We start from the raw sequence: 27,876 nt of genomic DNA, 5'->3' as shown, positions 1-27,876 counted from the left end.
AAAATCCTTAGAGACAACATTCCTCTGCTCCATACATTAGTTTCAAACTGGTGTTGAGATATCCAATCTTGATGGCCCCTGGGCCTCTCAGAACAGAGTCCACTCTCTGAAATACCCGAATGACAAGCTCATTATGTCTAACTGACCATCTACAGCTCTTATTCAGCTAACTCGGAAAGAGTTAGTATCACATACCAGGCACAGCCGAAAGCCCTTTGCAGGTTTCACTGCATCTGACCACAGCGTTGTTTTTATTTTCCCATTTTACACTGCTCTGGGAGCCCCCACTAGCCTTCCATGACCCCTAATGGGTCTTTATATTTACAAATTTCCACTACCAGCCAGGGAAGCAGCCCACAGGTGGCCCCAAACCCCCTTCAGGTGAAACCGACATCGGGCATCCAATAACCAGAAGCCTGGAAGTCCTCCCAGTCCTCCCCCTTCAGTTCGCTTTCCGTAGTGCTCCCTCCACCTTGCTTCTCTCATATCCAGTGACAGCTCACATGTCTACAGTGGGGCAGGGGGGAGGCAGGGAGTTTGGTCACAGTCTCCAACCTGCAGGCAAATCGAGGGGGCCGCTCCTCCCCTCGGAACCATGCTGCAGTGGTGGGGAGAGGACAGGGCATATTTAGCCCCGGCCTCTGCGGTCAGCCAGTCCTACAGGCTCATTAAACCAGGCTCAGCAGTAAGTGCTCTATTCTATCAGGCTGCAGAGGGGGATGGCAGGCCACCTGTCCCCACTGGAGACTGAAGAATAGACACCTTAGTGGGGTACACTGTGCCTGCCGCCACACACCCCCACGATGCTAGAGACCACGGTTCTCTCCCTCCCAGCCCCTACAAGCTTAAAGCAATCTCTTCTGGAGGTGAGGCATGGCTCACCTATTTTAATTTAACATGGCCAAGGAAGTTTGGTTCAAGCATTGTCAAATCTGGGCCCTCAGGGAGCAGAGCCAAGTGGAGCATGACAGGGGTACAGCAGAACTGCCACAGAGACACAGAGAAATCGGGTCACACACTCACGGCTGGGATTTCCTCAGATCCATGCCAGCAACAGTGTTCAGCACCTGTAGGCACGTCGGTGCACCTCTTCAGGCACCATCGCAACGACTGGCTTTCCCACTCCAGCAGCAGGTTCCAGAGAACCCCAGATTCCATCAACGATTCCATCGCCCCCCACGGCTGCCCCTCTCAATGGAGTCCAGCTCCTTGAGCTCTAATTCCCAGCTGTCCCCACGGGATGCAGACAATTGGCCTCACTTGCACTGAGGCAGACGGGCAACCTCTGGTTTCTCGGTAGAGGGTCTGCGTGGCCGTGATGTCCTTTGCTTTCCTACGGCTGCGTTCCCACTGCGGAACCTCCCACATGGGAGGTCAGCGTGGTTCTTGGGATAAGTTGGCCAGCCATTCCCCCCTGGCAGGGCTCTGCTCTGTCCTTCTCTGCTGGTCTTCAGGCTAAGGGTAGTCCAGAGGGGGTGTGGTCAAGCACCTCCTCCCGGCCAGTGCAGTTTCCCCAAGAGTCCAGAGGACGCAGACAGCACAGCAGGTGCACTGGGTGGGCTGCAGGCCCTGACAGGCAGGCGTTGGGTGGACAGGCAAACTTTGCGGGAAGAGGATGACCCACAGCCGGGTCCCGGGTCTCACCCCGCCAGTTACTCACACTCACACTCTGCAGAGTCACGCATAGTTGGTCTGAAGCTTCAGAGAGCAAATCAACTGCTCAGCTCCCCAGATGCAGTCTGGCCCATCGAGTGGCACATTCAATCAAGGTGCAATCTCTCCCCTGGGCGGGGGCTGGTCGCTATGACTCACAGCCCTCACCCAGGCGGAGTGGCCACCACTGGCTGCAGCAGCAGGGCCGGCTCTCACCCCCAGCCCAACACACACCCCCCTCCTCAGCCCATGGTCCTCTTGCCTGACCAGCAAACAAGCTCTTTGTTAGAGTCACTCGTGGCAGGAGGGAGGGAGGGAGGGAGGGAGGCAGAGCGGGTGGGCGGGCAGGGCCCGAGCCCTACGCATGCTTCAAGTTACACGATCTGGGTGATGGTCCTGGCCAACGTCCTCTAGTGACCCCCAGCCTTGCCTGGCCTCCCCAGCAGATGTTTCCTGCCAGGGAAAGTTGCTGGCCAGGGCTCTGAGTCGGGGAGGGGCATGGGAGGTGCCAGGGCACGGCTGTTGTGATGAAATCTGAAATCTGAGACTCAAACAGCCAAAAGCTTCTTGGAGACACACTCTCCCCTCACTGACCCATCCACCCACCACCTTCCCTGTAGCAGCGGAGGCAGACTGGGCAGTCTTACTGAGCTAGGTGCTGGTGGGGGAGACGTTGAGGTCAACAGCGTTGGGGTCTGTCTGAGGCACCTCCTTCCTTTCCAGGGGCCCCGTCCCACCTTCAGCACTGGCAGGAGGAGGCCAAGGCCAAGAGGATCCCCAGACACAGCTCGGACCTGGAGGGCAAGGCAGCAATGCTAAGGGCAGAGACTTTCGTCCCTGGTCAAAAGGAGGCAGTGAAATCCACGGAGAAAAATGAAAACCAGGCCTGTGGGGACACAAAAGGCTCGAGACTGAGAAGCTCAGCACAGGGATGCGACAGCAGTGGGCCTGGGGAGATGTGGCTTCCCAGGAAAAGTCAGACCCTTAAAACAAATAGGGTACTTCCTCCCCCTGCCCAGTGATGCCACCTCACCAGGAGGGACTTGGGCCTGCATGTGATGAAGAGTGGGGCCTTTGGCCTAGCAGTCTTGGTAATTTGATACAGCTGCACTGAAACTTTAGCGTCCTTAAAGATGACCCGTGGACACATTTAAAAATGTAGACTCCTGAGTCCCCAAAGCAAAGATGCTAACTCAGAGGAACCTGGGTTCTCCCAGGTAAACAGTGTTGGACAAGGTAGAGGAAGAGTGTGAATCCTCCCCCAAACCCTCTCCTAACGAGCTCCTACACGCCTGTCTAGATGGGCACCCCCTGGATCCAGCCATCACTCCATTCATCACACAGGTAACTCCGTTTACAGACTACCGGCTTCTCCAGGGAGGATCTATGCCTCCAACAGGTTCATATCTTCTACAGCTCTGAGCACAATGTGTTTCAAATATAGGTTGAGCATCCTTAATCCTAAATTCCAAAATCCAAAATTTTTTGAGTTGACAACATGATGCCACAAGTAGAAAATCCCACACCTGATCTCATTTGACAAGTTGTAGTCAAAACTTTGTTTCATGCACAAAATTATTAAAAATATTGTATGACATTATCTTTAGGCTATGTGTATAAGGAGTATATGAAACAAATGAATTTCATGTTTAGACTTCTATCATTTATATATATGCAAATATTCTAAAATCTGAAAAAATCCTAAATCCTAAACACTTCTGGCCCCAGGAATTTTGGATAAGGGATAAGCAGGTATCAGGGTGCTCAAAAAGTATTTACCAAGTGAATGCATTCCTCATCCAAGAGAATGCATTCCTTATCCACTGCTCAGATGGGTTCCTATTTACACCATATCTTATCTGTATGCACACTGAGCCCTAAAACCATACCCATGGCTTCTAGGAGCCCAGCCCCTGCCAACACTCTCTTCAGCACACATCCCAGCTTCTGTCCGCCCTGCACGTCAGCCTGATCATTGTAGCAGGTGAGCACAGCAATTCCATTTTCCAGGGTGACACGAATGCCTCTCTGGGCGAGACCAAACCCTAGGATGTAGATAGATAGCTCCATAAGGCTCTGGATCCTAACAGTAATTACCCGGAAGTACATTAGTAGCTCTACAGGCCAAATGAGAGAATGACTGGTTTGGGCTGTAAGGGGTGAGACGGGGACAGGACAGACCCAGAGAGATAACGCCCTGGGAGAGAAGTCTCAGCATACGGTAGCCTTTGTCACCTCCACCCCCTAACCAGGGACAGGGCAGGGCAGGGCAGGGGCCTGCAGAGAGGCAATTGGCCCTGGGCTAAACATTAACTCTATGATAAACACTCGGAGCTGGGACCAAGTGGTACCCCGTCCCCAGGTACAGCAGGAAGGAAGGGGTGGAGGGGCCAGGAGAACAATGGATTTCGGTGGAACGCTGACCTCACCTGGGAAGAGACCAGTTAAGATCCATAAGGGAAACACTGACCCTCCAGCCACATCCAGTAGGCAGAAGCCAGAGGTGGGACTAGGAGACAGGGAGACAGGGAGGGGACAGAGCACAGAAGGCAGAGAGACAGGGGTGGGGCTGGGAGTGGGGGCTCATCTGGAGAAGGCTAGGGATGGGGTCACAGGAGGGGGGCTCAGGAAGACTTTTCAAATTAGTGGGTGAATACAGAGGGGAGGTGGACAGAGGCAGAGGAAGCAGCGTCAGCCTCTGGGGAAATGCCAGGCTGCTGGGCTTGTCGTCTGCAGCTCTCCCACTCTCCTCGCTGCCCACCCCCAACACCCTGAATTCCATTCCTGCAAAGCTTGGTGCTTTTGTTCTCAATCTTACACCAGCCAGACTCGCTTGGCCATTCCAAAGGCTTGGCACTACCCTCCACCAAGCCGGCATCCCTAACCGGGGGTGCTAAGTCTCTGGCTGCTGCCGGCGTCTGGGTCCTGTGCTCTGATCTCAGAAATGCTCCTTCCCCGGGCTGCCCTGGGGACGATGCCCTGCAGGAATGAGTAGTAGTGGGCAGAGGAGAGTACATTCGCTCACCTGAGGCACAGGGAGACCTGTGTCAGTGCCTCTCACCCGAGACTCGAGCCCACTACGCCCAGCAGGAACTGTCTTTGGGGGGCAGATTGCACTCCTCCCGCCCCGAAGGCCCTGGCCAGGTCCCCTCCAACTCTGCCTTGGCTCCCTGCTGAAGGCAAAGCTCTGTTTCTGCTTTTCCCTCCATCTCACATCTACTGGGGCTGTACCTCCAGAGCTGGGGGCTTGAGGAAGGAGACAGGGGTGGCAAACTGGGTGGTGGGGTGAGGAGGGTAGGTACAAGTGGGCCTGGGAGGACCTCAGGGCATTTGTAGATGGCATGGGCTTCAAACCCCACTCTCGACCCCCTGCTTTCCCGCCACAGCCTTTCCACATGTCCCTGGGGTCCAGACATGTTCCTCCATGTCACCCACTCTTTAGAACAAGCCGGTTTGTCATCATGGTGACAGCTCCTCCCTGGCTAACCATGTAAAAGTAAAATGCTCTTTTCTTCTGCAGACAGGTGGCAGGGGAGGAGGGAGGCTGGGGCAGGGGTGGGCGATAGGGGTTGGCTTCCTTCCATCCTAGACCCAGGCTGCTCGAGTGGGCCTGAGATGCTCTCCCAGTGGTCAGCGACTCTGCAGAGCACCGGCCCTCGCTGCTCTGAATCCAGCCAGGGGCTCCTAACAGTCGCCAGGGCTGGGGATCACAAAGCCTTCACCTATCTGAAGAACTTCTAGTGCAGTGATGGAGCCTCGGGTACCCGGAGAGAAATTATACAGGGCTGTGAGCAGAGCTGAGAGGCGGAGAGAGAAACCCTTCCTGAAGGTAGGATTCCAATGAGCCCAGGGCAATGCAGAGGCAAGGCAGGAGGGCTGAGCTCCCTGCAGGAAAGCAGAAGGCCAGGTCAAAGCGGTAGGGGTGGGGCAAGAGCCTCACCCAGGCGGACTGCAGGGAGGGTGGGCGATCGCTGGGGAGTGGCGCTTGCTCAGCTGTAGTTTCCTGATGAGGCATCTGGACACGAGAGCACAGGCGAATGCCAAGCACACTGAAGGAAGAGGGTGCCCGGCCGCCCAAGGGCAAACCCCCAGGGTGACAGCATGAGTCCACAAGAGGGAGGGGGCCCTCCACCTGCTCAGCACAGAGCAACCCCCCCCCCCCCAGTGAGCTTGCCCTCCGAGAACAAATGATCTATGCTGAGTGGAGAGCCAGCGATGTTTCCCTCGTTCATTTGGGGTAAGGGTGGAGAGTGACAGGAGACCACCTAGGATGAATAAAGGCTGAGCCACAGGACAGGACCGGGACACAAGCACGTCCCAGAGGGTGATGTGAAGAGGCAGCGAGATCAGACTGCTTTGGTTTGTCTCAGCTGCAGGTGGGATCAGTCAGGAAGCAGGGCTCCAGCCATGCCCGACTGCTCTGACTTCTGGCCCCAGGTGGCAGCTGGCCCACCCCATCCTCCAGCCAAGAGACAGCATCTCCTTCGAAGCCCGTCGCTATGCTGACAGAATGACACGGAATGAATGGGTGGAGTCAGGCTTCTCTCCCACCCCGGCCACCTCAGCCCACAACGTCCCTTCTATCAGTATAGCCCATCTACCCGGTATCAGCACAGCCCTCCAGGGTGCTGGGAGGGCGAAGGCTCGCAGATCAATCAACAGCACCCAGGACAGGCAGGCCACTGGCCAACAGGGGGGCTCACTGGCATGAGCTTGACGTGCCAAGTAGGAAGACACACGGCCCACACGAGTGACCCCATCCCTATATCCCCCCCATGCCTCTCCCCCAGCCCCCCATCCTGTCTGTCACAGCCACCTTCCCCAGCAGCTGCCCCTCACCTACGCCTCCTGCTTGACCAGAATCTAGAGAGAGGCTGGGGGCAAAGGCAGATCAGAGTCTCGTGTGAAGACAGCAGGCTCAGAGGCCAAGGCAATGGCCAGTCCCACCGGAGGGCAGAGTGCACGTGGCGGGGGCCAGCTCAGAACCTCAGCCAGCTGCTTTTCTGGGGAGAAGTTCAACATCACACAAGCCAGTCTGTGGGACTGAGAGGCTGTGGCCTTTGTGGGGACTGCTCACTCCATGACACAGTTCCTGGGTATGGAGCAGATGGACCTAGCAGATGGCCCCAGGCCACCCCTTCCCCACAGACCCAAGGATTAGAGAGGTCTTCTGGAAGGAGCATGCTTTTCTGGCTATTGACGGGTACCTTGGGAAGTCAAATTCCATCACAGGGCACAGCCTTCCCAATGGGGGAAGTTCTCTGGCAGCCTTTCCCCCAAAATGTCTTAGTTAAGGGGAAAAAAACTAAGACCGCCCCCTCAAGGCTACCCTAACCCCTGAATTCTGTCTGGCCAAGAACGGCCACTCCTCCCATGACTGGCCCCCTCCCTGAGCACAGAAAGAGCCTTGTCCAACGGTCTGGGTGAGGTAGGGGATAAGATAGGCCATCCTGCCTTGGTTTCCCCGAATCAAACCCCCCTTCACCAGTAAGGCTGGTCCTGTCCCGCTGTGGAAGATAACCGCTGCAGCTCTTCTGGGAGCTGGGGGAGCCCGACTGCACTCCACACCCCTTCCCCGCCCACCTCCACTCCCCCTCCCTCTGCACACGTGCCCACCAAGAAGAGAAATAGGGATACTTACATTATACCAACTCTGGCTTTTCTGCAAGGACAAAATAGAAGAGAAGTAAAATTAGTCAGGGCAGGGATGCAGGGACGTGCCAGGGCATTCCTGGCTCAGAGGGTTACACGGATAGCAGGGGTGGGCGGGAGGAGGAATCCAATGGCAAGTGGATGCTTCCCATGTTGCTGCTCAGGGGGGGCCTCCTTTCTCAACACAGCCCCAGAAAGGAGGCCCAGGGAGCAGTCCATGCCGGAAGCCCCCGCGGGAGGGTGGCAGGCAGCAGCACCAGCTAGAGCTCAGCCGGAAGGGAGGCGGAGCCCCATCGTGAGTTCTGATGGGGGCAGGGGATGTGTGAGGGCATCCAAGACCCAGTCCCCAAATGGGCCCTGACCAGAAGCAAAGTGCACACGGAGGCCAACCCATCCCTCTGGGACACCTTGGTGGTGGGGCAGAAAGGAGCCTGCCTATGAATTCCCTCCAACCGTGCTCTCCGCAGGCAGTGAGTAAATCCCTCCCGGATCCCAGCAAGGGGCTGATCACCTAATGGCGGAGCGCTTGGGGGTTTCTACCTAGGAGGGAGGTTGAAGCACAGACTCTCTGGGGGTCTTTTCCAACCCTGTGGTGCTACAATTCAATACCGCAAAGCCGAACGCTGCTCCAGCTCAGAATTTAGGTGTTCTTCGTTCCCCACCCAGGAGGAACGGGAGGAGAAGAGGAGGGAAGGCTAAGACGGTGCCTCGTCGGACTCCCAACCCTGTGGCCAGGAGTCTTTTATGCACATCCCACTCGGAAGACGGACGGACACACACACACACACACACACACACGCACGCTCGCCCGGGTCCCACCCCTTGAGGTGCTGATCCAATACGTTTAGACTGGGGCTGGGGTATTTTCAGTTTTAAGAAGCCTGCCGGGGTATAACTAAGGTGGAGAGTGACTGCGGAGAGGGGAGCTTTGCCCGCAGGTCGACACCTTAACTCTCCCCAGAGGCCTGGACGCCAGGTACGATTGGCAACCTTTTTCCCCTCCGCTTGGCGTTAGGGGGCTCTGACTTACAAGGGCAGAAGAGGGCAGCCACTGTCTCTGCGCGTCTGTCGGGAGAAGGTGACTATGTCCCCGAGGGCGGGCGAGTGTGACCACGGTGATTACTGGTGGTCACGTGACCTATCTGCCCCCTCTCCAGGCTCCCCCATGGCACCCGAAGAACTCTGGAGAGATGGTCCCCCTTCACTCCCAAGCAGAGGAGGCGGAGGTGGGCGGTTGAGGGGGGGCCAGGTGTGGGTGCTGCTCCCTCTGAGTGGTTTCACCCTCACGCCCGACCTCAATGGCCAGGATGTGGCCAGGGGAGCAGACGGCAAGGCAAGCCCCCCAACCCCTCTGCAAGGTACCTGCATGGTCATTTCAACAGAGGCTGTCACCATGGCCCCATGGGGAAGTCACCCTCTCCCACCACAGCCTCATCCCCTCCTTCGATCCAGCAGTCTCAGCAGGTAAAGGGGCCAAATCCGAATATTCAAAAGCAACTATTTCGTCACTGAGGGAGGTGCCACCACATGGGGACCCTGGACCTGGAAATTCGTCTCTAAGCGTGTGAGCTTAGGCTGCCCGTGTCTGGAGGAGGGTGGTTGGGGCAAGCAAGCTCTATCCGACTCGATCTGCCCCTTGGGACGTCTTATTTCATGGGTCCCCATACGGAAGCCCCAACTTGAGACCGTAGGGCCTGAGGCTGTGCGGATGGTCATAAAAACACACTTCCCTGTAGTGGGGAGGCAAACCTTGGGAGCTGCCAGCCCCGACTGCCCCACGGTTCCATGTGTTTCATCAAACCCACCCAGGTCATCAGCGCCTGGCCTCGCAGCTGAGAAATCCCATCACCTATGCCCCAGCTCCTCAACCCACGGCCCTGGCCTGCGTGTAAGACTCCAGGAGAAAAGGGAGCAACAGGAACGTGGGCTGAGTGGGGGCAACCAAGATCCTCTGTGATTCCTCCTACACGGCGCTCCCGCCTGCCTCGGGTGGACAGGAGGAGCTCGTCCCTTTTCATGTACTGGCACGTTGACACTTGTCCCTTCTGATTGGTTTGGAAACAAGCTTCAGGGTCACAAGCAGCCTCAACCAGGGAACCTATGTCCTGTCTCTAACTGGCTCTGTGATTCCCTTGTGTCGAGTATCTGCTCTTTGTAAAGGGTGGATAAGAACATGTTTCTCCAGTACTGAAAAGAAATGTGAAACACACCAAGGACTTTTGAGGCCCTACCCCTAACCAGCTATCTCTGGGCAGCTTCTTACCTGCCATCACGGAGGTTACAGCCAGGAAAAATGGGCCCTCACCCCCCGAGTCAAATCCACAGTAGCCCCCCCAGACTAGCCACTGTGGGCAGGAGCCCTGACCTTTGACCAGCCTCTTAGAAGCGAGTTTGCGCCTTGCAGTTCTGCACTCCTGGGAGTGAGTCCTGAAGGAGCCGCCGGTCAGCAAGGGCAGCGGGGCTGCAGGGCTCTGAAGAGGGGTGTCCGTGGCACAGCGGTGCGTAGGACAGGGCCAGAGGGGAGGAAAACACGGAACTAGGGAGCCTGGGCTTCTCTGAGCACTTTGAATGGATTTGGCTACAGGAAGAGGAGGGAGTCAGGGCAAAGCAGAGCTCATTTGAGGTTTCTGTCGCCGTCCCTAGAAGAGGTGTGAGGAGCAAGCGCCTAAAGGAATGTGAGGGTCCTGGAAACAGACCCAAGTCACCTCAAGGTGGTTTCCAGAAACATCTCCCACTGCAAAGGCTCGGGGAGTCTGGAGGATGGTGGGGGGCGGGGACTAGAGCTCTACATTTAGTAGGAGTTAGAACAAAAAAACTTCTTACTTTGATCAGGTTAAGTCTGTCATACTGGAAAGAAAACCACATAAATTAGAATTGAAAAAAGGGGTAAAGTCCAAGGAGCATCCTTGCCACCGCGCCAGGGTGGTGCCGCGCATCCACCAGCGGGAGGCACGGGGCAGGGCAGGTGTCCGCCCGGCTCCCTCTCGTGGCCGCAGGCCGTCACTGCAGAGCGGAAGCTGGTCCTGGGCGGCTACAGTCCGCAAGGGTCAGCCGCGGCACAGCGACAGAGCCAGGAGTGGGGCCTGAGAGCCTGCCCAGTCCCACCCCTGCGTATCGGCAAATGAGGGAACGGAGGCCCAGAGAAGAGAAGAGACACTGCGCACCTGGCCTGCCTCCAGGGAGTAGCGCGGGCGCCCTCCAGCTTCCTGAAAATTATAACCCGTCGCCTCCTCTAGGAGGTGAGCAGGAGACAGGGAGTGAGGTGGCCTGGCTGCGACAAGAGCCGTACCAGCTCTGGCTATCAGATGGACCTGAGAAGATGCTGCACCGGCGGAGGGGCACGTCCCCGCCCCACCAGCACACCTTCCTCGTCGCTTGCCTCCCTACACCAGCCAGTCCTACTTTAACTCCCATCAGAAGAAGGTGGGGCTGGTGGCCATGGTAACGGCAAGAGGGTGAGGAGGGGAAGCAGGCGGCCACTGCCCGAGAGCTCAGAGAATGCGTCTGCTGGGGACAGGCATAGCCTCAGTCCACCCGCGACCGCTCCCCGGCCCCTTAAGCAAGGGGGCCAAGCTTAACTCTCCGTTCGTGCTCAGCAATCGTCCCTCCATAGAGCTCATTTCTGCCTCTCCAAAATCCCACTGGGAATTCCGCCTGTTCCCCGACACATGTCCTGGCCGCCCCACTCACAAATCATTCATGATTTCTCCTACCTCTGAATTCATGTAACATCCCAAACTACTCAAGTGTTTCTAAAAGCCAGGCTTGGTTTGCAGAGAATCTGGGCAACGGACTGTCTAACTTCACCTCTGGAGGGAAACGGGCGCGGGTTCTGGGCAGAAGCAAGAGGGAAGCAGAAGGAAGAAACCGACGCCCAGTCAGGCCTTTCTGGGCCCCGAACACCTCCCAGTCCCCATGTCAGCCAAGCCAGAGGTGCGAGGGGCTCAGGAAGACTGCCCAGCTCATGGCAAAACCCTGTCCCCGGACGGTTGCACCTGCCCAGCCACCTGCACCCATGGAGAACTCCTGCTGGCATCCTCAGGCAGTGTCCTCCTCCCCTGCCCGCAGTCGGCTACAGCCATTTAAAATCCTCAGAGATGTGCTTTTCGTCTGAAGGTCACAGACTTGGGATTAGCCGTGTAGCCTCTTGTTCTTCCCTCAAGAAAGAGAACAGCTGTTCACCCTCCTCCTCCCCAAAACACTTACAGAGACTTGGGACTATTATTAAGTCATCCTCTGCTTTCTCCTCTTCCGGCTGCAGCCCGCCGGGCCGTGGGTATGGTTTCCTGAGCCCTGTTCTACAATACCTACTGTTCACCCTCCCCCTTCCCCTCAGGCCTGGCACTGCGTCCCTCACCTGGCCACATCTTCCCAGGTCCCGAGGGGCTGCTGTCACAGTCCCCAAGCTCCAGGTGCTGGCACGGCACCCTCTGAGACAGCAGTTCTCTCTGACCACAATCCAGGATCCTGAGAAGGCCATGAGCCCCCAGGGCTGGGCCGGGGTGGCTGAGCAGCTATGGGGTGGGGAGCACGGGGTGCAGCTCCTGAGGGCGCTTCCGCTGTGCCAAGGCACTTGTCCACCTGAACTCCACCCCTCAATCAGCACGTCCTTTCTGCCACCCCTAATCACTCCTGTCAGGGAGTCTGGAATCATCCACCAAAGGTAGGGGGGTCAGGACCTGTGGTCTGGCCAGATGGGGTCTCCCACTCCAAAGAAATAAAACTCATCCCTGTCAGGACTCTGCTTCTAGGTGGCACCATGTAAGGAGAGAACCATTCCCAGCCAGAGGCAGTGTTTGGGGAGCAGGCAGACGGGGGTGGGGTGGGGTGGGGTCTGTCCTCCGACATAGGGTGCAGTGGGAGTGGGACCTCAGTGACTTCCAAGCCAGCCTGCCAGGGACAGTGGGGCCGGCCCTTCTGGGAAAGGGACCAAGCAGGACATAGGGGCCAGAGTGGGCAGGGGCAGAGGAAGGGGTGCTGAGCACTACAGACAATCCAACGCTAGAGGGGGGATAAAAAGACAGACACAAAGATGGCTTACTTTTGAGAGGCGCTTGTGAGACTAAGACCATGCATGCAAAGAAGGTATTTGGGGAATGGTAGGGAAGAAGAGGAAGAACAAGAAATCAAAAGACAAATTCAGGTGGGAAGCCAGCCCCCGTGCCCCCCAGGGGTACCCAACCCCACCCCCAGCCCTAAGAGTCCGCAGGTGAAGAGAAGCTTCTTGAAGGAGCACCTGGGCAAAGATAACTCTTGCTTCCCAGAAGACTGGGGGTCTCCCAACCAGCCCAGGGCTCCCCCATGGCTTATTTTATGCATCTCCCTGGGCCAAAGACCCCAGCGCTCAGGTGGCAGTGCTGACATTCTTGGGAGGGACGGAAAAGCCCTGCCACCGTGCTCTCTGCCGGAGGAGTACCAAGTGGGTTAGTATTAAGGTAAGGCAGGATGGTGGCCAGGAAGGAGGCTAAAAATAGCATTCTGCAGGGTTCCCTAAGGACTCTTTCCCTGGCAGTATAGTTGTCCCAAATAATGTTCTCTTCTATGCCAGCTTTAGGGACGAAATTTGAAAAAGGTAGCAGAGATAAAGCAATGACCACCTCCTGATCCCTGGAGCATCCTTCCTCCAAATCACAAGGAATATGAGGCTCCCTAGCGCATGGCCCCTCTCAGAGAGCTTGGCTGGGCCAGGGTCTCGCCTGCCTGCCCCGCCCTGGCCTCACCCAATGCAGACTCTCTCTGGGACACCAGGGCCATTCGATCACATCCCTCGAGGCGGTTCTCTACCTCACGGTCCCCCAGTACCACGTCCCTGCAGCCCCCTGACACCGAGGTGCCAAGCCTCCGGCAGGGTCCAGCTCACCTTGGAATTTTTGCCGCCACTCCGGCCGGACTGGGAGGAGCAGCTGCGCTGCACACCCTGCTCTGGTGTGGACGGGGATTTGTCCGAGGAGTGATCTGAGCCCTTCTCCACCATGGTGTCTCCGTCCTGGTTCTGCGGGGTTGGCGAGCGAGACCGCTTCCGGAGGATGGGTGAGCAGGCCGGTGTGCTGCGGTTTGAGTTACTGGCAGTGCTGCAGGGGCAGGTGGAGAGAGGGAGTGGGGTGGGAAGGGGAGGAGGAGAAAAGGCAGGCAGTCAGTGATCCGAGGCCAAAGACAAGTCTAAAGGAGCCAGCTCAGGGAGCCGTGTTGAGGGACTGGGGAGAAACGGGGAGAACGGGCCTGGCTATGGACTTACTGCACCACAAGCAATACTGCCACTGGCCACAAGAGGGCAGTAGTGCCAATGTGAAAGGGGAAACAGGACTAGGAAGGGACAGGTGGGGCCATGAGACACATAGATATCCATCCATCCATCCATCCAACTGTAGTGAGCCCCTATTAGAAGCCAAGAACTGTCTAGGGAAAACATAATTTAAGACTCGTTGGAGATTATCCAATATAATCAGCTCATTTTATATATGCTGCAAATCCAAAGTTTCCTTTCTTTCCTTCTTTTCTTTCTTTCCTTCTTTCGTTCCTTCCCTTTCTTCTCTTCCTTTCTTTCCTTCCCTCCCTCTCTCTCCCTCTTTCTCTTTCTTCCCTTCCTTCCTTCCTTGTCTCACTCTGTTACCCTGGCTAGTGTGCAGTGGTCTCATCACAGCTCACTGTAACCTCAAATTCCTCAGCTCAAGCGATCCTCCTGCCTCAGTCTCATGAGTAGCTTGGATGACAGGTGCGCACCACAACGCCTGGCTACTTTTTAAAATTTTTTTTGTAGAGCTGGGGTCTCTCTACATTGCCCAGGCTGCCCTCAAACTCCTGGCCTCAAGCATTCCTCCATTTTGGCCTCCCAAAGTGTTAGGATTACAAACATGAGGCACTGCACTGAGCCCCAAATCAAGTTTCTATAGTTTGTTTGGATATTTTTGTTCATAAAAATAACAATAATCATCCTACTTTTTCAAAACCTTCACATACATATTATTTCACTAGGTTCTTAAAAAACATTCCAGCAAGGTAATAATGCCAAGTACCATAATCGCTATGCTTAAAAAAGAAGCCCCACGCAAGGCAGAGTGAAGCTAAAGGTCCTCTGAGCACAGAGAGCTTAGAAACAAAACTTGAGTCCTCTGATTTGCAGGGCCCCACATCGTATTATTTCCTTGTAAGCCACAGAGGTTCCTGCTTCCTCTGCCCACGGTAAAGATGAACACGGCAGAAGTTCCCACACTCCACATCACCCTACCCCAAAATTCATGTCCAAAAAGTACCTTTTACTTCCCAGAGGACCAAATCCACGTACACTAAGGGTTATAAGCTGTGAAAAAATATTTTCCATTTGATATTTCGCTTGTATTTTCAATGGACTATAAGAAGAGATGAAGGACAGAAGTAGAGGGGGAAAGTGAATGCAGTTAAATTGCAACAGGTATTTGCTTCGCTTGAGAGGATAGAGAAAGGGAAGAGAAGGGAAAAGAGAAAGGTTAAACAGAAAGTGGCAGGGGAAATAGAAGGGAAGGAGACGAAAGCCACAAGGGTGGTGGGGGGAGATTGAAAGCAGAGCGTCCTGCCCCCCTACGTGGCAGTCAGACAGCAGGGCCAGGCTTCAGAATGCCCCAGGACCAGGCTGTGAGCACTCTAAGTGCTGGGGGCGGGGGGTGCAAGGCGGGGGACATTGTCATTTGCATGAAGATCCAGCTGCGACCTCGGACGTCCCGTTGGCCCCATTTGCAATGAAAACCATGCCCCTTTCAGCAAAACCTTCCACCAGGGCATCCTCGGCAGAGACAAAGCAGCAAATCCCAAGAGACTGAACCAGCAAGTGTGGGCAGCTGGGGGGTGGGGCGGGGCTGTAGCTTTTGGAAGGAGACTGGTGGAGAGAGGGCGAAAAAGGACCAGAGATAAAGACAAATGTGGCCAGAGGAAGTTTGGAAAAAAGCAGGGCCCACTGTTCTGCTTCATCCTAAAACAGAAATTGCATTCAAAATCTCATGTCTAATACTAACAATAGCTGTGATTTGAGGAAGCCCAAGATAATTCAAGCAAGTGGTGGGCAAAACATTCTAACCTGGAGGACACCGATTCCAACTATCCAAAACCACATGAAACTCACACTAAATGACCAAAATGTCCGTGCGATTTCCGCATCACCCCGTGGTCCCACTTCAGCCCACACCCTATGTGTGCCACCCAAGAATCTATATGCCTAAAAATCTGCCCTCCACACGTCAGTCAATAAACGACTTACACTGTCTCTTTGTACCCTAAAGGCTGTTGCTCTTGAAAATCTCTCTTCTGCCTGCTGACATGCTCCTCTCCCTTCTCTTCCCCTGCCTGCCTCAGACTTCCTGTACTTCCGCTCTTGCTGCACACCTGAACTTTAGTCCTTCCCCAAAGGTGAGTCCTTCTTCTCCGTGGCCATCTCCTGCTTTCTCTGACTTCAACCAGGAACCCAGGCAGAGACTCCTCTATCTGCTTCCGGCCCTGGTCAGTTGCTAGCCCGGCCCAACTATCTGCTGCCAAGTGGATGCTTCCTCCAGATGGAAGCCTCATGAGTGCTGCAAATCCGAAATAGAGCTACCACCTTTCCTCCCAAACCTCCTCCCACAACTGCCCATTCTTTACGGCGCTATCATTCCTTAGTCTCTCAGGCCATAAGCCCGTCTCTTCCATGTCACCCCCCCAAGAGATGAGTCACTGAATCTACCAAGTCTATCTCCATAAAGCTCCTCATCCTGTCCCTTCCTTCCCCAGGGCCCTAGCTCAGGGCCAAGGCCTCTCGCCTAAACTCTTCCGGTGGCTTCCTCCGTGTCCTCGTCCTTTTCCTACTCATTCACAGCTTTGTCATTAACTCTTTCTAAATACAAGCCCGGTGTCATTCTGCTCCACACTGACACTCATGTTAAAGTCCCAAATCCTCAAAATGGAACTTAAAGTTCTCCACTAAAAATAAATGACACATCTATATTTCAATACTTTCCTTATTCTCCTCATACTTTAAAGAGCTTCCATATTCTACTTCTACACATCTTCCTCTGTGTCTTTGAGTTTTTACCGATATACAACAGTTGCACATACGCGTGGGGCACATGTGATACCTGGGTACATGTATATGATGTTTAATGATCAAATCAGGGTAACCGGGATATCTATCAACTCAAACATTTATTCTTTCTTTGTGTTGGGAACATTACCATTCTTCTCTTCTAGCTATTTTGAAATATGCAAGTAATTATCGTTAACTGTAATTTCCCTGCTATAGTGTGGAATGCAAGAACTCACTCGCTCTAACTGTACTTTTGTGCCCACTAACCAACGTTTCTTCATCCCCCTCCCATTCCCATCCCCTTCCCAGCCTCTGATAACCACCATTCTACTCTCTACCTCCACGGCATCCACTTTTTCAGCTTCCGCATCTGAGTGAGAACGTGTGATATTTGTCTTTCTCTGCCTGGCTTTCCCCTGATTTTCTTAGCACACATTCTCATTCTCCTGCCTCCAGATTTCCGTACAACTCCCTGCTTGAGCTGGAAGAGCCCTTTCTGTTCCTGCCTCCCTACTGGAGTCCTGTTCATTCTTCAAGACCCATCTCAAATCCTACTTTCTCAAAAAAGCTTTTCTAAATCTCCACCACCAAACCGACTAAAGGATTTAACGCATTTTGCCTGGTATTAAAGTTAAGACCCACATACTCCTGGAGGTACACTCCTCTGCTAGTGAAGGCCTTCATGCCCATGGCTTTAATAATCTCCAATATCATGACAGCTCCCAAATTTGTACCTCCAACCCGCTGATATTAACAAAGATAGCTACAAGTTACTGAATGTTTCTGAGCTCCTGGCACAGCAGCAAGCACTTATTAAGCATTATTTGATTTAATCACCCCCCCCCATTCAACCCACAAAGTTTTAATGGCTATTATTACTATTCCTAGTTTTCAGAAGATATATTTGGCTTCTTGACAGATTAAGTAATTCACCCAAAGTCATACAGATGGATGAATGGCAGGATTTAAAACACAGGCCTATCTGATCATGGAGCTTGTTCTCAGAACCAAGCATTCAGTGTTTGTGTGCTGGATGAGTAGACAGAAAGATGGATGGACAGAAGGATGGGAAGGTCGTCAGGTGAATGCAATGACAGAAGGAATCAACTTCCTGCCTCTAGTTTTCAATCCATTCTTTAATTTCCTGCCAAAGTGAACTTCTTAAAAAGTGAAAATGACATTTTCGACCATCTTCTTCCCTGGTTAAGCCCCTTCGTGGTTTCCCACTCTCTTAGAATAAAACCTGAACTCCAGGCCACAGCTTCCTCAACTATCTTTCTCCAGCCTACCTCTGACAGCCCCACTGCTGGCTACTCCTCCCACGGACCCTCTGCCTCGGGCATCAAGGCCTTGCTACAGGGCCCTATACCATGTACACTCGCTCTTCCATGCCTTTGCAGTCTCTCTCTCTCTCTCTCTTCCTGTCTCTCTGAAATGCCACCCCACCAATCACCCAACCAACACTTACACCTCAAGATTAAGCCCATGTCCCCTACTCATGCTCTCCCCCAACTCCCATCCTTCTCTATACAAGAAGAAATGTTTGCAGCTATAGCTGTAACTCAGCAAAATCAGTACTAGACTCACAGGATTCCTGAAACTCTTTAAATGTATCCCATTATCCTATAGATTTGGATGTCCTGATGAGCAAATAAAACCAATTCCTACATAGTTCATCACATATAGCATTGTCTCTTTCAAACAAACATTACGATGTGCCATTCATCTGACCCTGCCACCATTATTAATAACCATATTGCATTATATTTCAAATTCTTGGAATTTTAGAGCGAAAAAAGACGTTAGAATTGCTATAGCAAGGGCGGAACCTGGATGATCAGATGTACTGATATCAGATGGACTATCAACCCCCTTACCAGAGTTTAAGATTGGGGCATCCAGCTCTCAATTTGACATGTAAGAAGCCTGAGAAATAGGAAGGTTCGGTGTGTGGCCACGGTGACATAACTTCACATCTGGCTCTTCAGTTCCACAAATATTTCCTGACCACCTGGTATAATGCTAGGCGTTCAAGTTCAGATTGGTGAGTAAGAGACGATCCCTGGGCTTAGGTCATTTACAGTCAGGAAGAGCTGGACATGTATTCCTCCCATGCTGATATAAACAATGAGTAGTAGCATGATAACAGAGAATAAAGGAAAACAGAAATGCTTCCTCGAGGATATGGCACCTGAGCTGGATGCAGAAAATGTGTGGAGTTAGCCAGACGGAGGGTATGATAGAAGAGAATGTTCCAGAAAGAAAGAAAGAAAGAAAGAAAGAAAGAAAGAAAGAAAGAAAAAAAAGAAAAAAGCAGCATGAATGAAGGTGTAAAGAGCATTACGAGAAACTATGTATTATCAAAATATAACATGCTCAAGTGATGCTTTAAAGATTCCAATAATCATCAACTCTCCCCAGTAAGACGTCCTGTAAGACGAGCCACCTTTAAGCCCTAGAAGGGCCCCAGAGGTCCCTCATCCCCCAGCTCCCCAGTTCTCCAACAAAGACTATTTCACTCCTCTCCTGATTACCTTGTTAACAAATACTGCAAACTTAAGTCTGATCACACTATCTCATACTATTAATAGATATTGTTGGATCCTACTTCCTACAGTTAGGTCTAGCTGGTGTCCTTGAGAAACAGGGAAATACAGAACGAGGCCACAGGCTCCTCAAGGCTTTCTGCAGTGACTTTCTCTGCAGCCCCCTCCACCCCTACCTCAGACACGGCGGGCACTGCACCTCTTCACTTGGCTTTCTTCCCCATCCGTATCCCCGGTGTGGTCCTGCAGGCACAGGCAGACCTTGTCAGCAGGCCAGCTCCTTGGTCAGCCACCCGTGCCGTTTTCAGAACCCTGAGCAGGGCAGAATGGCTAGTTGGTGTTCCAGTGTCCCTCACTTGAGTTAACTTGTTTGCCTTCAGAGAAAATCATTTCTGCCCCAGATATTGCAAAACATGCGACATGTACCAGTCTCTCTGGACCCCGGCGCCTCCACCTGCTTGGATTACAGCAGCTCCTTCCTACTTTCTTGCCACGGTGTGTCCCACTGGCCACCCCGGCCCTGGCTCATTCCTAATCAGATTCCCACCCCTTCTCCCCACACCTGGAGGCTACGCGTTCACTTCAGTGTTTCTTCTGAGCCCGGCTCTACAGTGACCTGGATGATCAGATGGACGGCTGTAATCACCTCAATGCCAGGGGCACTGGTAATTTCTTAAAAGGCTGCCTGATACATTCCAGGGTACCCACACCTAATGGGAAGAGCATTTAATTAGAAATTTAGAAAGCCAGCTTCGATGCCACCTTTGTGTGCCGAGGGCCTGCCTGGGCACTACAGGATCAGGATTAATTCCCTGTGGCATCAGCAGCCCGGGGTTGAGTCCCAGCTTGGCCACTCTCTTGCTGTGAGGCCCCGGCCCCCAAGTCTCATTTGTCTGATTGGAAAAATGAGAGATACCAATACCACCTCATAGGACTGTTGTGTTAAATGAAATAACTTTAAGTGTTTAGCACAGTGCCTGGCATCTAATGAGTGCTCAATAAATATTTTTGAGCTATTATTATAAAGAAAGCTCCTGTTCCTCTCCATTAAATGTGGAGTGAATATCCTTGCCCCCTTTCCTCAGAGGCTTTGACTGTTCCCAAGCATCGCTTTCCATAGCAGGGACCAGGAACACATGGGGTGCTTCCTTAAAATGCAGAATCCCCCCCTTACCCCCACACCATCCACCCAATAAATGAAAATTTCCAGCAGATGGTCTTGAGAATCTGCATTTTAAATAAGTACCACAGGTGGTTGACTCTAAAGTTTGAGAACCACTGACTGCTCTCACCAGGAACAATCTTTTAAGTATTAAGGAGTAAATGATGTATCTGCCCCAGGGGACAGAGATCTGTTTACAGCTGTTCAGTGTCTACAGGGAAGGTGGACTCGCTGGAACCGTAACATTATTTGAGCTTGTGATCGGAACTACTAATATAGAGGAATCCAAAGTGGAGTGGACGGGGCTTAGACAGGAAGGTGTGGCTGAGGACGGCAGTAACCGATGGGACGCCACCTTCTGGGGTAGGAGCCTGACAGTTACCATTAGCCATATTACAAGCATCTCCTCCCTCCTCACCTTTCATAGCCTCTGTCTGAAGCTGATGCTGATACCTAGCAGTCCTTAATTCCTAGCAGAGGACTAGTCTGTTATCCAGCCACACACATCCCGTCCCCATGCCGATTCTGAAGTTTCATCAGTAATCCTCCTCTGTTCTTTATAATGCCACTGCAAACATCCACACGAATTAGCCAGCTCCCCTTTGAGTCTTCCATAGCACATGCTCCAGAGTCTGAGACAGGAAGGCCACAGGTGTATTTGGATAACATTTGCATGAAATTTACACGCTGCCTGCACATGCCTCCATTTGTAGGTCTGTCCACCTAAACCAGTTCCAAACTCAGAGCTCGCTAGGACTCCCTGAGGATCCTTATTCTTCTCTGTATTATTGCTTGTCGTTTAATAGTGCCTACATTCCTCTGTACCCACTAAAAGCTACATTACAGTAGGAGGGAAGGGCAGACCCAACCAGGGTCTGCTACATTCCCTTGTAGCGGGGAATGAATGGCCCAAGTCATAAATTCCAGCTGAGCCCCTGATTTTCCTTAAAGAGCAAAATACCAGGCCACTTTTTAAAAAAAGGCTTGCTTCACTCCTGGTTATAGCCTCCTAAGTTTCCTTGTCTCCACTCCTTTTACTCACGAAAAGAACACTATTGTCCCAAGTCCCCAACACAACTGGTTCAGGGAAAGAGTTGAAAGGGACTTTCCAGTCCACCCCTCTCGCTGTTACGGATGGGAACACAGGTCCAGAGAGACGACATGATCGTCCACCAAAGGGTTAACACGCAGGGAGATGCCTCTGCTCCTCCACCGCCCAGAACCAGGTGTTTAACAGTTGAGTCTCAGTCTCCCCCCAACAAACACACACTTTTTAGGATACTGGATGTGGTGGGGGTTCGAAAGGATAAGACATACACAGTTGTTCTCTAAGAGGAGCTCTCCGTGTCCATGCACGGAACCTACTCTTTGTGCGCCTATCACTTGGAATCTAAACCCGGTGACAACTCTACCACTGGGTCCAGTTCCCTTTCTAGGGTAAAAAGCCAACTGTGCCTTTTGTGTCAAGCTGTGATTACCTGTTTGAGAAAAGAAGCCAGACGGCTTCGAGGAAAGGTGTTCCCCCCACCTCCACCCCCGCCGCCACTGTGTAGAGGTTCTCTTCCCAAACTTACGCTAAAGCTGAGTCTCAGCCTGGTCCCAGCGGGCCAGACCTTGGCCTGGATTTAGCCACAGGGAGCATTTCTGCAAAGGGCAGCAAGGGGAAGGGCTCGCGGGGGAATGCCTCCCTTTGCCATCACATTCCTACGAATGCCAACTGCAGACGGACAGAGTGGGCTTCCCCTAACGGCTGCAAAAGCAAGATCCTGACAGAGATGAATATCTTGTTCCCTCTCCTGTTTAGGTCATTTGCTGAGATTCCCTGGGGGCTTGTCAAGTAGGGCATTTGGGAGAAGTATGCAAGGTGTTCGGGGGGATGGGTTCAGTCTGAAATTTGGAAGCAAAAGGTCCAGACCACAGGTAGAGACACGTTACACACGGAAGCTTGGCAACTCTCCAGGCTCACTGCCTCGCCACTGGTCATCCGCACATTCGCTCCGTGTCCACGCAGCTCACGCCCTTTCTGTGCTCCATCCATCACTGGTCCTCATCTCTGTAGATACTGTGTGGATAATTCAGGGCACTTCTTATGAGCAACAGGCCTCACTTACTGATTCCCCCTACCCTGTCTTATCTAAGTATCTAAGGAAAGTTGAAAGAAAAACCTTACAAAGTAATTGAAAGGTAGCAGGGCCTATCCAAAACATTTGCAGCCAGTTGATAATTTAATGCCTAGACATACTTTCATTAGGGATCTACTTAAGCCTGGAAGGAATTACTTGCTGCAGGCGTGGGGGATGGGGGAGAGTCCTAGCAGCGACTTGGGTTGCTGATGAATTTATTAATTGGCTAATTAACATGAGGGCAAAGTCCGTGGAACGTTTTTTGAACAAGTAGAGAAAAGCAGAACTTCAGTAATCCTTGCACTGGCATTTTCAGTCCAGAGAGGTGACGGGTGGTGTGAGGGCTGGGCCTGGGCAAAGGTGGTTTCCTTTCTCACTCAGGTCAGAGGGAAGACATCCCTCATCACAGTGGCTGGAGCCTCCATCCTTCCCACTCCCCCCTGCTGCCTGGCTTTCCTGCAGCTTCTGTTCAGCCCAGATTTTGGAATTCAATCCAGGAACAGGCATGACAAACACTATTTTTCATTTCCATGGAGACAAGGGCCTGCAATAGAACCAAGACTCCATGCCTGAAATGCCAAAACAGCCTGACCCACTTTTCCCCCTTCCTACAAAAACAAAATAAGTTTGTTTGGGTCTTGCCAGAGCTGAGGAGAGAAAAAGGCCAGAGCTCTTGTTATCTCTATGGATATCTCAAAGAGGAACAAATTATGATAACCTTTGAAAACACTGAGGATGCTACAGAAACGGTGTCAGAAGTCGGGCGTGAATTGTTTCACGCAAAGGGCTCGCAGGCTGTACCAAATCCATTCTTGTTCCTTGTCTTAACCTTCTAGAGAGAAAGGGTCATAAACCCTAAGAGAAGTACTTAGTGACCAGCTATCCAAGTCCTTCTAGAACCCAGCTGTTCCCCCAGCTTGTCCTGTCCCACTTTCTTCTTCATTTTAAGGTCCACTGAGGCTGTATCTTTTCCTTCCTCGAACACACCACGTTCATCCCTGCCCTGGGATATTTGTCCTTGTTGGTCCCTCTGCCTGGAACTCTTACTCTGAAGTTTTGAGTACTAGCTCCTTTTCAGGCTTCAGATCAAAGCTCAAATGTCACCTCCTCCGAGCAGACTTTCTTAAAGGACCACGCGATATAAAACGGCCTCCCTAACCCCAGGCAACCACTGCCATATGGTCGTGTGCTCCCCTTCACTGCACTTATAGGAGCTGAAATTGTCTAGTTTTTTGTTGTTGTTTAGTTGTTTACCACTATATTGAACACTCCATGGAGGCTGGGGCCTTCTCTGTCTCTGGTTCCCCAGTACCTCTAGCAGAACGACTGGCACATGCTGGGATCACAGACATGCAGTGCATGAATAAAGAAATGAGTTCTTGTTAAAGTCATTCATTCCATTGTTCAGCCACTCTTTCAGACAAATCTTTCTTAAGCTGGCCCCAAACCTCCCTTCTTTATAACACTAGCCCATTGGTCCTTATTCTGACTTCTGAGCCCATGACAACTAAAATATGACATCACGTCCAGACTCTTTGCTGGTCTGGTCACTTTGTCTAGACATCAGGGTGTCTGAGTTTAAAATCCTGAACTGTTTGGTACGCTTGAGAAACTCACTTTATCTTTCTGTGCAGCTATGTTCTTTGTTGAATGATTATAGCCTACCTTATCAGAATAAGAATCTTAAAAAGAATAAACCTAGTTAAATAATGCATATCAAAGGAAAGGGCTTGCTGCCATTGCTCATAGAGTGAAAAAGGGTTAAAAGAAGAATGAATTCCCAGTGAAGAAACTAAATCCTCTTCTTAAATTAGGCCTTTCCACCTGGCAAAGACAGGGTGAGAATGTAGATGGCTGCTATTCACACCTTTAGCTAGCCCCTCCTTCCCCAGGTCTGGGATGACAAAGACTGAAGATGAAGCAGAAGATACTGAAATCAAACATTGGAACTTACTGGTGGTGTACCATTTCCTTTTCCTGAGACTGTTCACAACAGAACGAACACCTAACATTTGGGGGACAGTCCTGCTGGGTTCAGAACAGGGTGTTGGCCAAGCTGATCTGTAATTATCTGGAGTTCGGAAGGGGCCTTAGTGGCCATGTAATCCATCCTCCCACTGGATGCAGGAATTCCCTCTGCAATGGCCCTGACAAGGGCTGCACAGCCTCTGCTTCAGATTTCCCAAGACAGAGCACTCACCAGGTGGTTGCATACATGTCTGGACAGCTCTAGGGGCACTCTTAAGTGCCACAGTCCTGATTTCTCCATGACTCTTGGTGATCATTATCTGCCCAACTCTAAGCTTAATAGTCTTTAGAAATGAAGCTAACCTTGCTGATGCAATGTCATTAAACAAGCATTTTCTGAGCACCTCCAACTTTGTAATACATACTCATCCAGAGGGCCCAATAGGTCAGCGTCATGGTTCTTTGCATCCGCACAATATTAAACATGATATTGAGCGCACAGTAGGGACTTAATACTTTTAAACTCCCACCCAAATCTAAGTACAACCCCACTCAAAGTATTTCAGAAGCCTCAACATTCAGGATAACAGGACTTCGTGAAAGCAGAAAGGTGCTAAGCTATCCCACGAAGCCCCTTCCTTGAATGAGATTTCCAATCCACTGGAACGAAGCAAGGAGGAGTTCAACTGAAAAGAACTTCCAGCTCTTCTAAGTGTGCTCATCAAGGACCCCTCCCCCATCCTCGGCAAGAAAAATGCTGCTACTCAAACTGAAAAAAAATCTGTTGGGGATATTGTCTCTGCCTCTAAGAAACTCACAATCTGATGGGAGAGACAGACATGTAATTAACTAACGCCATGTGACAGGATCTACCTGAATTCAATTAAAACATCTCTCAGCATGACCTATCAAGGGAGCCAGGCTGGAACCGGGGACCAGTTAACACCAAGAGTTAGATGGTCTTCCTCACTCAGGCCCTTCCCCTGATTGCATGATCTGGGGACAAGCCACTCCTTGGAGCTTCCGCTTTTATTATGCAAGCAGAATAAATATGGACGCCGGCTAACCCCCGCAAGGACACGAAAGGATGGCAAAGAACATATAAAGAATGCACTGCGAAGTACTGAGAACAGCAGCATCTCTGAGACAGAAGGACTCAGATCTAAATTAGGCAAAGCATCCAGAAACAGGACCCAGGCAGTGGGGGCCCATAGTTAATGCAGCATCACCAGCTTTCCCTCTGATGGGAATGCAACTTCCTAGCGGGGCGGCCACACTAAGTGGGTGTAGGTGGATGCGAAGTCAACAACAGCACTCCATGTACCGTTCCCCTAACCGTTCTCTCCTCCCCTAACCTCATGACCCACCTGGATGGCTGATCCCTTCTTGACCCCTGGGATTCAAACCCAGCTCTGATTTATTTTTCTGCTAGAGATCAGACAGAAGACTCTGAAAAATGAGCATAATGTCAAAATCATAGAAATTTTAGAATTTTAGAATAAATTTTAGTACCCTAAGAGGTGATTCCATGTGCCTGGCTTCAAGCAGATGCCTAAGTCACTCAAGAGAGGCTTTAACTTAATTTAAAATACGTTCAGGGCACAAAATCCAGGGCTTTCCTCTGTGACCCTTCCCATTGTCTCCTGCTACCATCCGGAAGTTATTTATGATTTTTAAAATTGTTATATTGTGCTTAATACCATTTTCTTTTATTCCAGCTTTCCCAGACTTGAGATCAGTTTATTAGCCAAAAACCTTTCCTCTGTTCTTACCCTCCTTTCTTTGGGTGGAGTAACTCTACTTTCTCGAATCTATTCTCCAACGTTAAAAACCATTTCTTCTGTTAATACATTATCTCTACCCAATCTTTGTTTAGATTGACGTTATACCTCAAGGGACAAAGAAGTCATTAATTGATATGTAACTCATTTCACCTTTGGACAATTGATCGTTTTTATTTTAAGCTCAAACTGTTTCTTTCTGTGGCTTCCTACCAAAAGTCCTATTCTATCACCTTGGAAGCCACAGAACAAATCTAATTCCTCTTCCACATGGCATTTTCACATGGCTCTCATGTGGAGCCCAGACACGGTTGTAATACGGCAGAGAAGTGGTCTGACCAGCTCAGAATAGAGCAGAATGATCCCCCAAGCACTTTGGAAATCAGAGTGCCAACGTGTACTTTTGGAGTCATTTTCTGAATCAAGGGAATCTGGAATTAGTCACTGTTCTTTTATAAGTCTCTGGGTATGGCGCTTCAATCTTATCCTATAGGCTAAGGAGTGTGCGTGCACATGTATGTACGCACATCCGCTCCCAGGAGCACATACCCACCACTTCTCCCAACTTCCGGTGGGAGGATGAAGAATCCACCCAGCTTTCACTCCGACTCAGTTAGACTGCAATTCTGAGTGTGTATATGAATGTCTCCAGGCCAGATGCAAAACCACAGACCTTAGAGATTCTCTTATCTAGACACGAGAATGGTGTTTAGATTTTTAAATGGTTGGAAAAAATCCATGTGAAAATGGTATGAAATCCACATTTCAGAGACCATAAATAAAGTTTTATTGGGAACACGGCCATGCTTATTCCTTCTTAAATCGTTCATGGCCACTTCCACTGTAAAAAGCAGAGTTGAGTAGCTGTGACAGAGACAGCTTGGCCCACAAAGCCTGCAATATTGATTATCTGGCCCTTAACAGGAACAGTTTGCCCACTTCTGGTCTAAATGTATGACCTTCAAAATATCTTTTCTTTGAGCCTGTTTCTCCTTCATTGAGTCAGGGGGAAGAGTGTGTCTGTGTCCCAACCACTGGGGAAAAGGGCTACAGGCTTGCTCCTGCCAGCAGAGGAAATTTGTAGGGCCAAGAAAGAGAGGAAGGAGGTTGTTGATTTTTTTTTCCTAGGTAGGATAATGAAAGCTCTTATTCCTTCATTCTTTCCCCCAAGTGATGGTGCTGAAGTTGCTTAAATGCCTAAAGAGGTCACCAGCCTAGCTGATTCTCCACTCCCCACCCACCCCCAGCCCTTATGGAGTGCTGCCTTCCAGGCCTTGACCTTATCACTCTGCTGCCACAGGCGGCTCCCCAAAACTTCCATTTCCCTTACCCTTCCTTCATGGTCAGCTTCGTCTATCTTGGTCCTAAATTTCTCTAACCTGGGGAGTACGACCCCAGGCAAAGGCTAGACACACGACCAGCATTCAAGGTTAGCTGCAGGAGAGGCGGAGGCCGAGGAGTGAGGCGGTCTCTGCAGAGCAGAGTTTGCCAGCAAGTGTCAGGGAAGAGGCAAAGATGGCTTTCCCCAGCCCTGGCTGAGCTCCTGGCTAAGGCTCCAGGGAGAGAGCAAGCTCCCCCATCCTCCCCCACCCCTCCACTTCCTAAATCAAGCAAATAACTAACAATGCAAGGAGGTGTGGGGGAGTAAGGCCCAGCCACTGGGTATCTATTTTCTCAAAACCACATGGCAAATCTCTGAGCCAAATGCCGGCTAAGCCAAAGAATAAACAAATCCCTTTATTTCCCTGAGATGGGAGCTATCAACTTCCCCTCTCGTCCTCTCCTTCTACTGGCCAGAGTCATCTGTCCCATGACCCTCTCCCTGTGGGAGAAGCAGGGTCTGTCCATATCTTCCTGACCACTGCTCTGGTCAGCTTCTACCCAGCACGGGCATCACAGAGCAAAGCCAGTGGGTGGGGAACAGGAGCACATGGCCTGTCCACGCCTCCCCCAGAAGCTCTCAGTC

General features: G+C 51.6%; 1 protein-coding gene across 2 annotated transcripts in view; it reads right to left on the bottom strand.

Moving 5' to 3' along the window:
- The window catches only part of GRAMD1B (GRAM domain containing 1B), an 83,919-nt gene that overhangs the window by 24,980 nt on the left and 31,063 nt on the right, over positions 1-27,876 (bottom strand). Inside the window, exons 2-4 of one of the 2 annotated variants that reach the window (XM_012644924.1) lie at positions 13,166-13,376; positions 12,347-12,367; positions 7,295-7,315 (exon numbers count right to left, since the gene is read on the bottom strand). In XM_012644924.1, coding sequence (XP_012500378.1) covers positions 7,295-7,315; positions 12,347-12,367; positions 13,166-13,376 — 253 coding nt within the window. The remainder of the gene's footprint in view (positions 1-7,294; positions 7,316-12,346; positions 12,368-13,165; positions 13,377-27,876) is intronic. The other variant, XM_012644925.1, reaches the window with a different exon arrangement.

Source organism: Propithecus coquereli, unplaced genomic scaffold, assembly GCF_000956105.1.
Source record: "Propithecus coquereli isolate 6110/MARCELLA unplaced genomic scaffold, Pcoq_1.0 Scaffold222, whole genome shotgun sequence".
Taxonomy (NCBI): Eukaryota; Metazoa; Chordata; class Mammalia; order Primates; family Indriidae; genus Propithecus; species Propithecus coquereli.
Note: the sequence above shows the minus strand (reverse complement) of the source record. Positions and strands in the feature narration are given on the sequence as shown.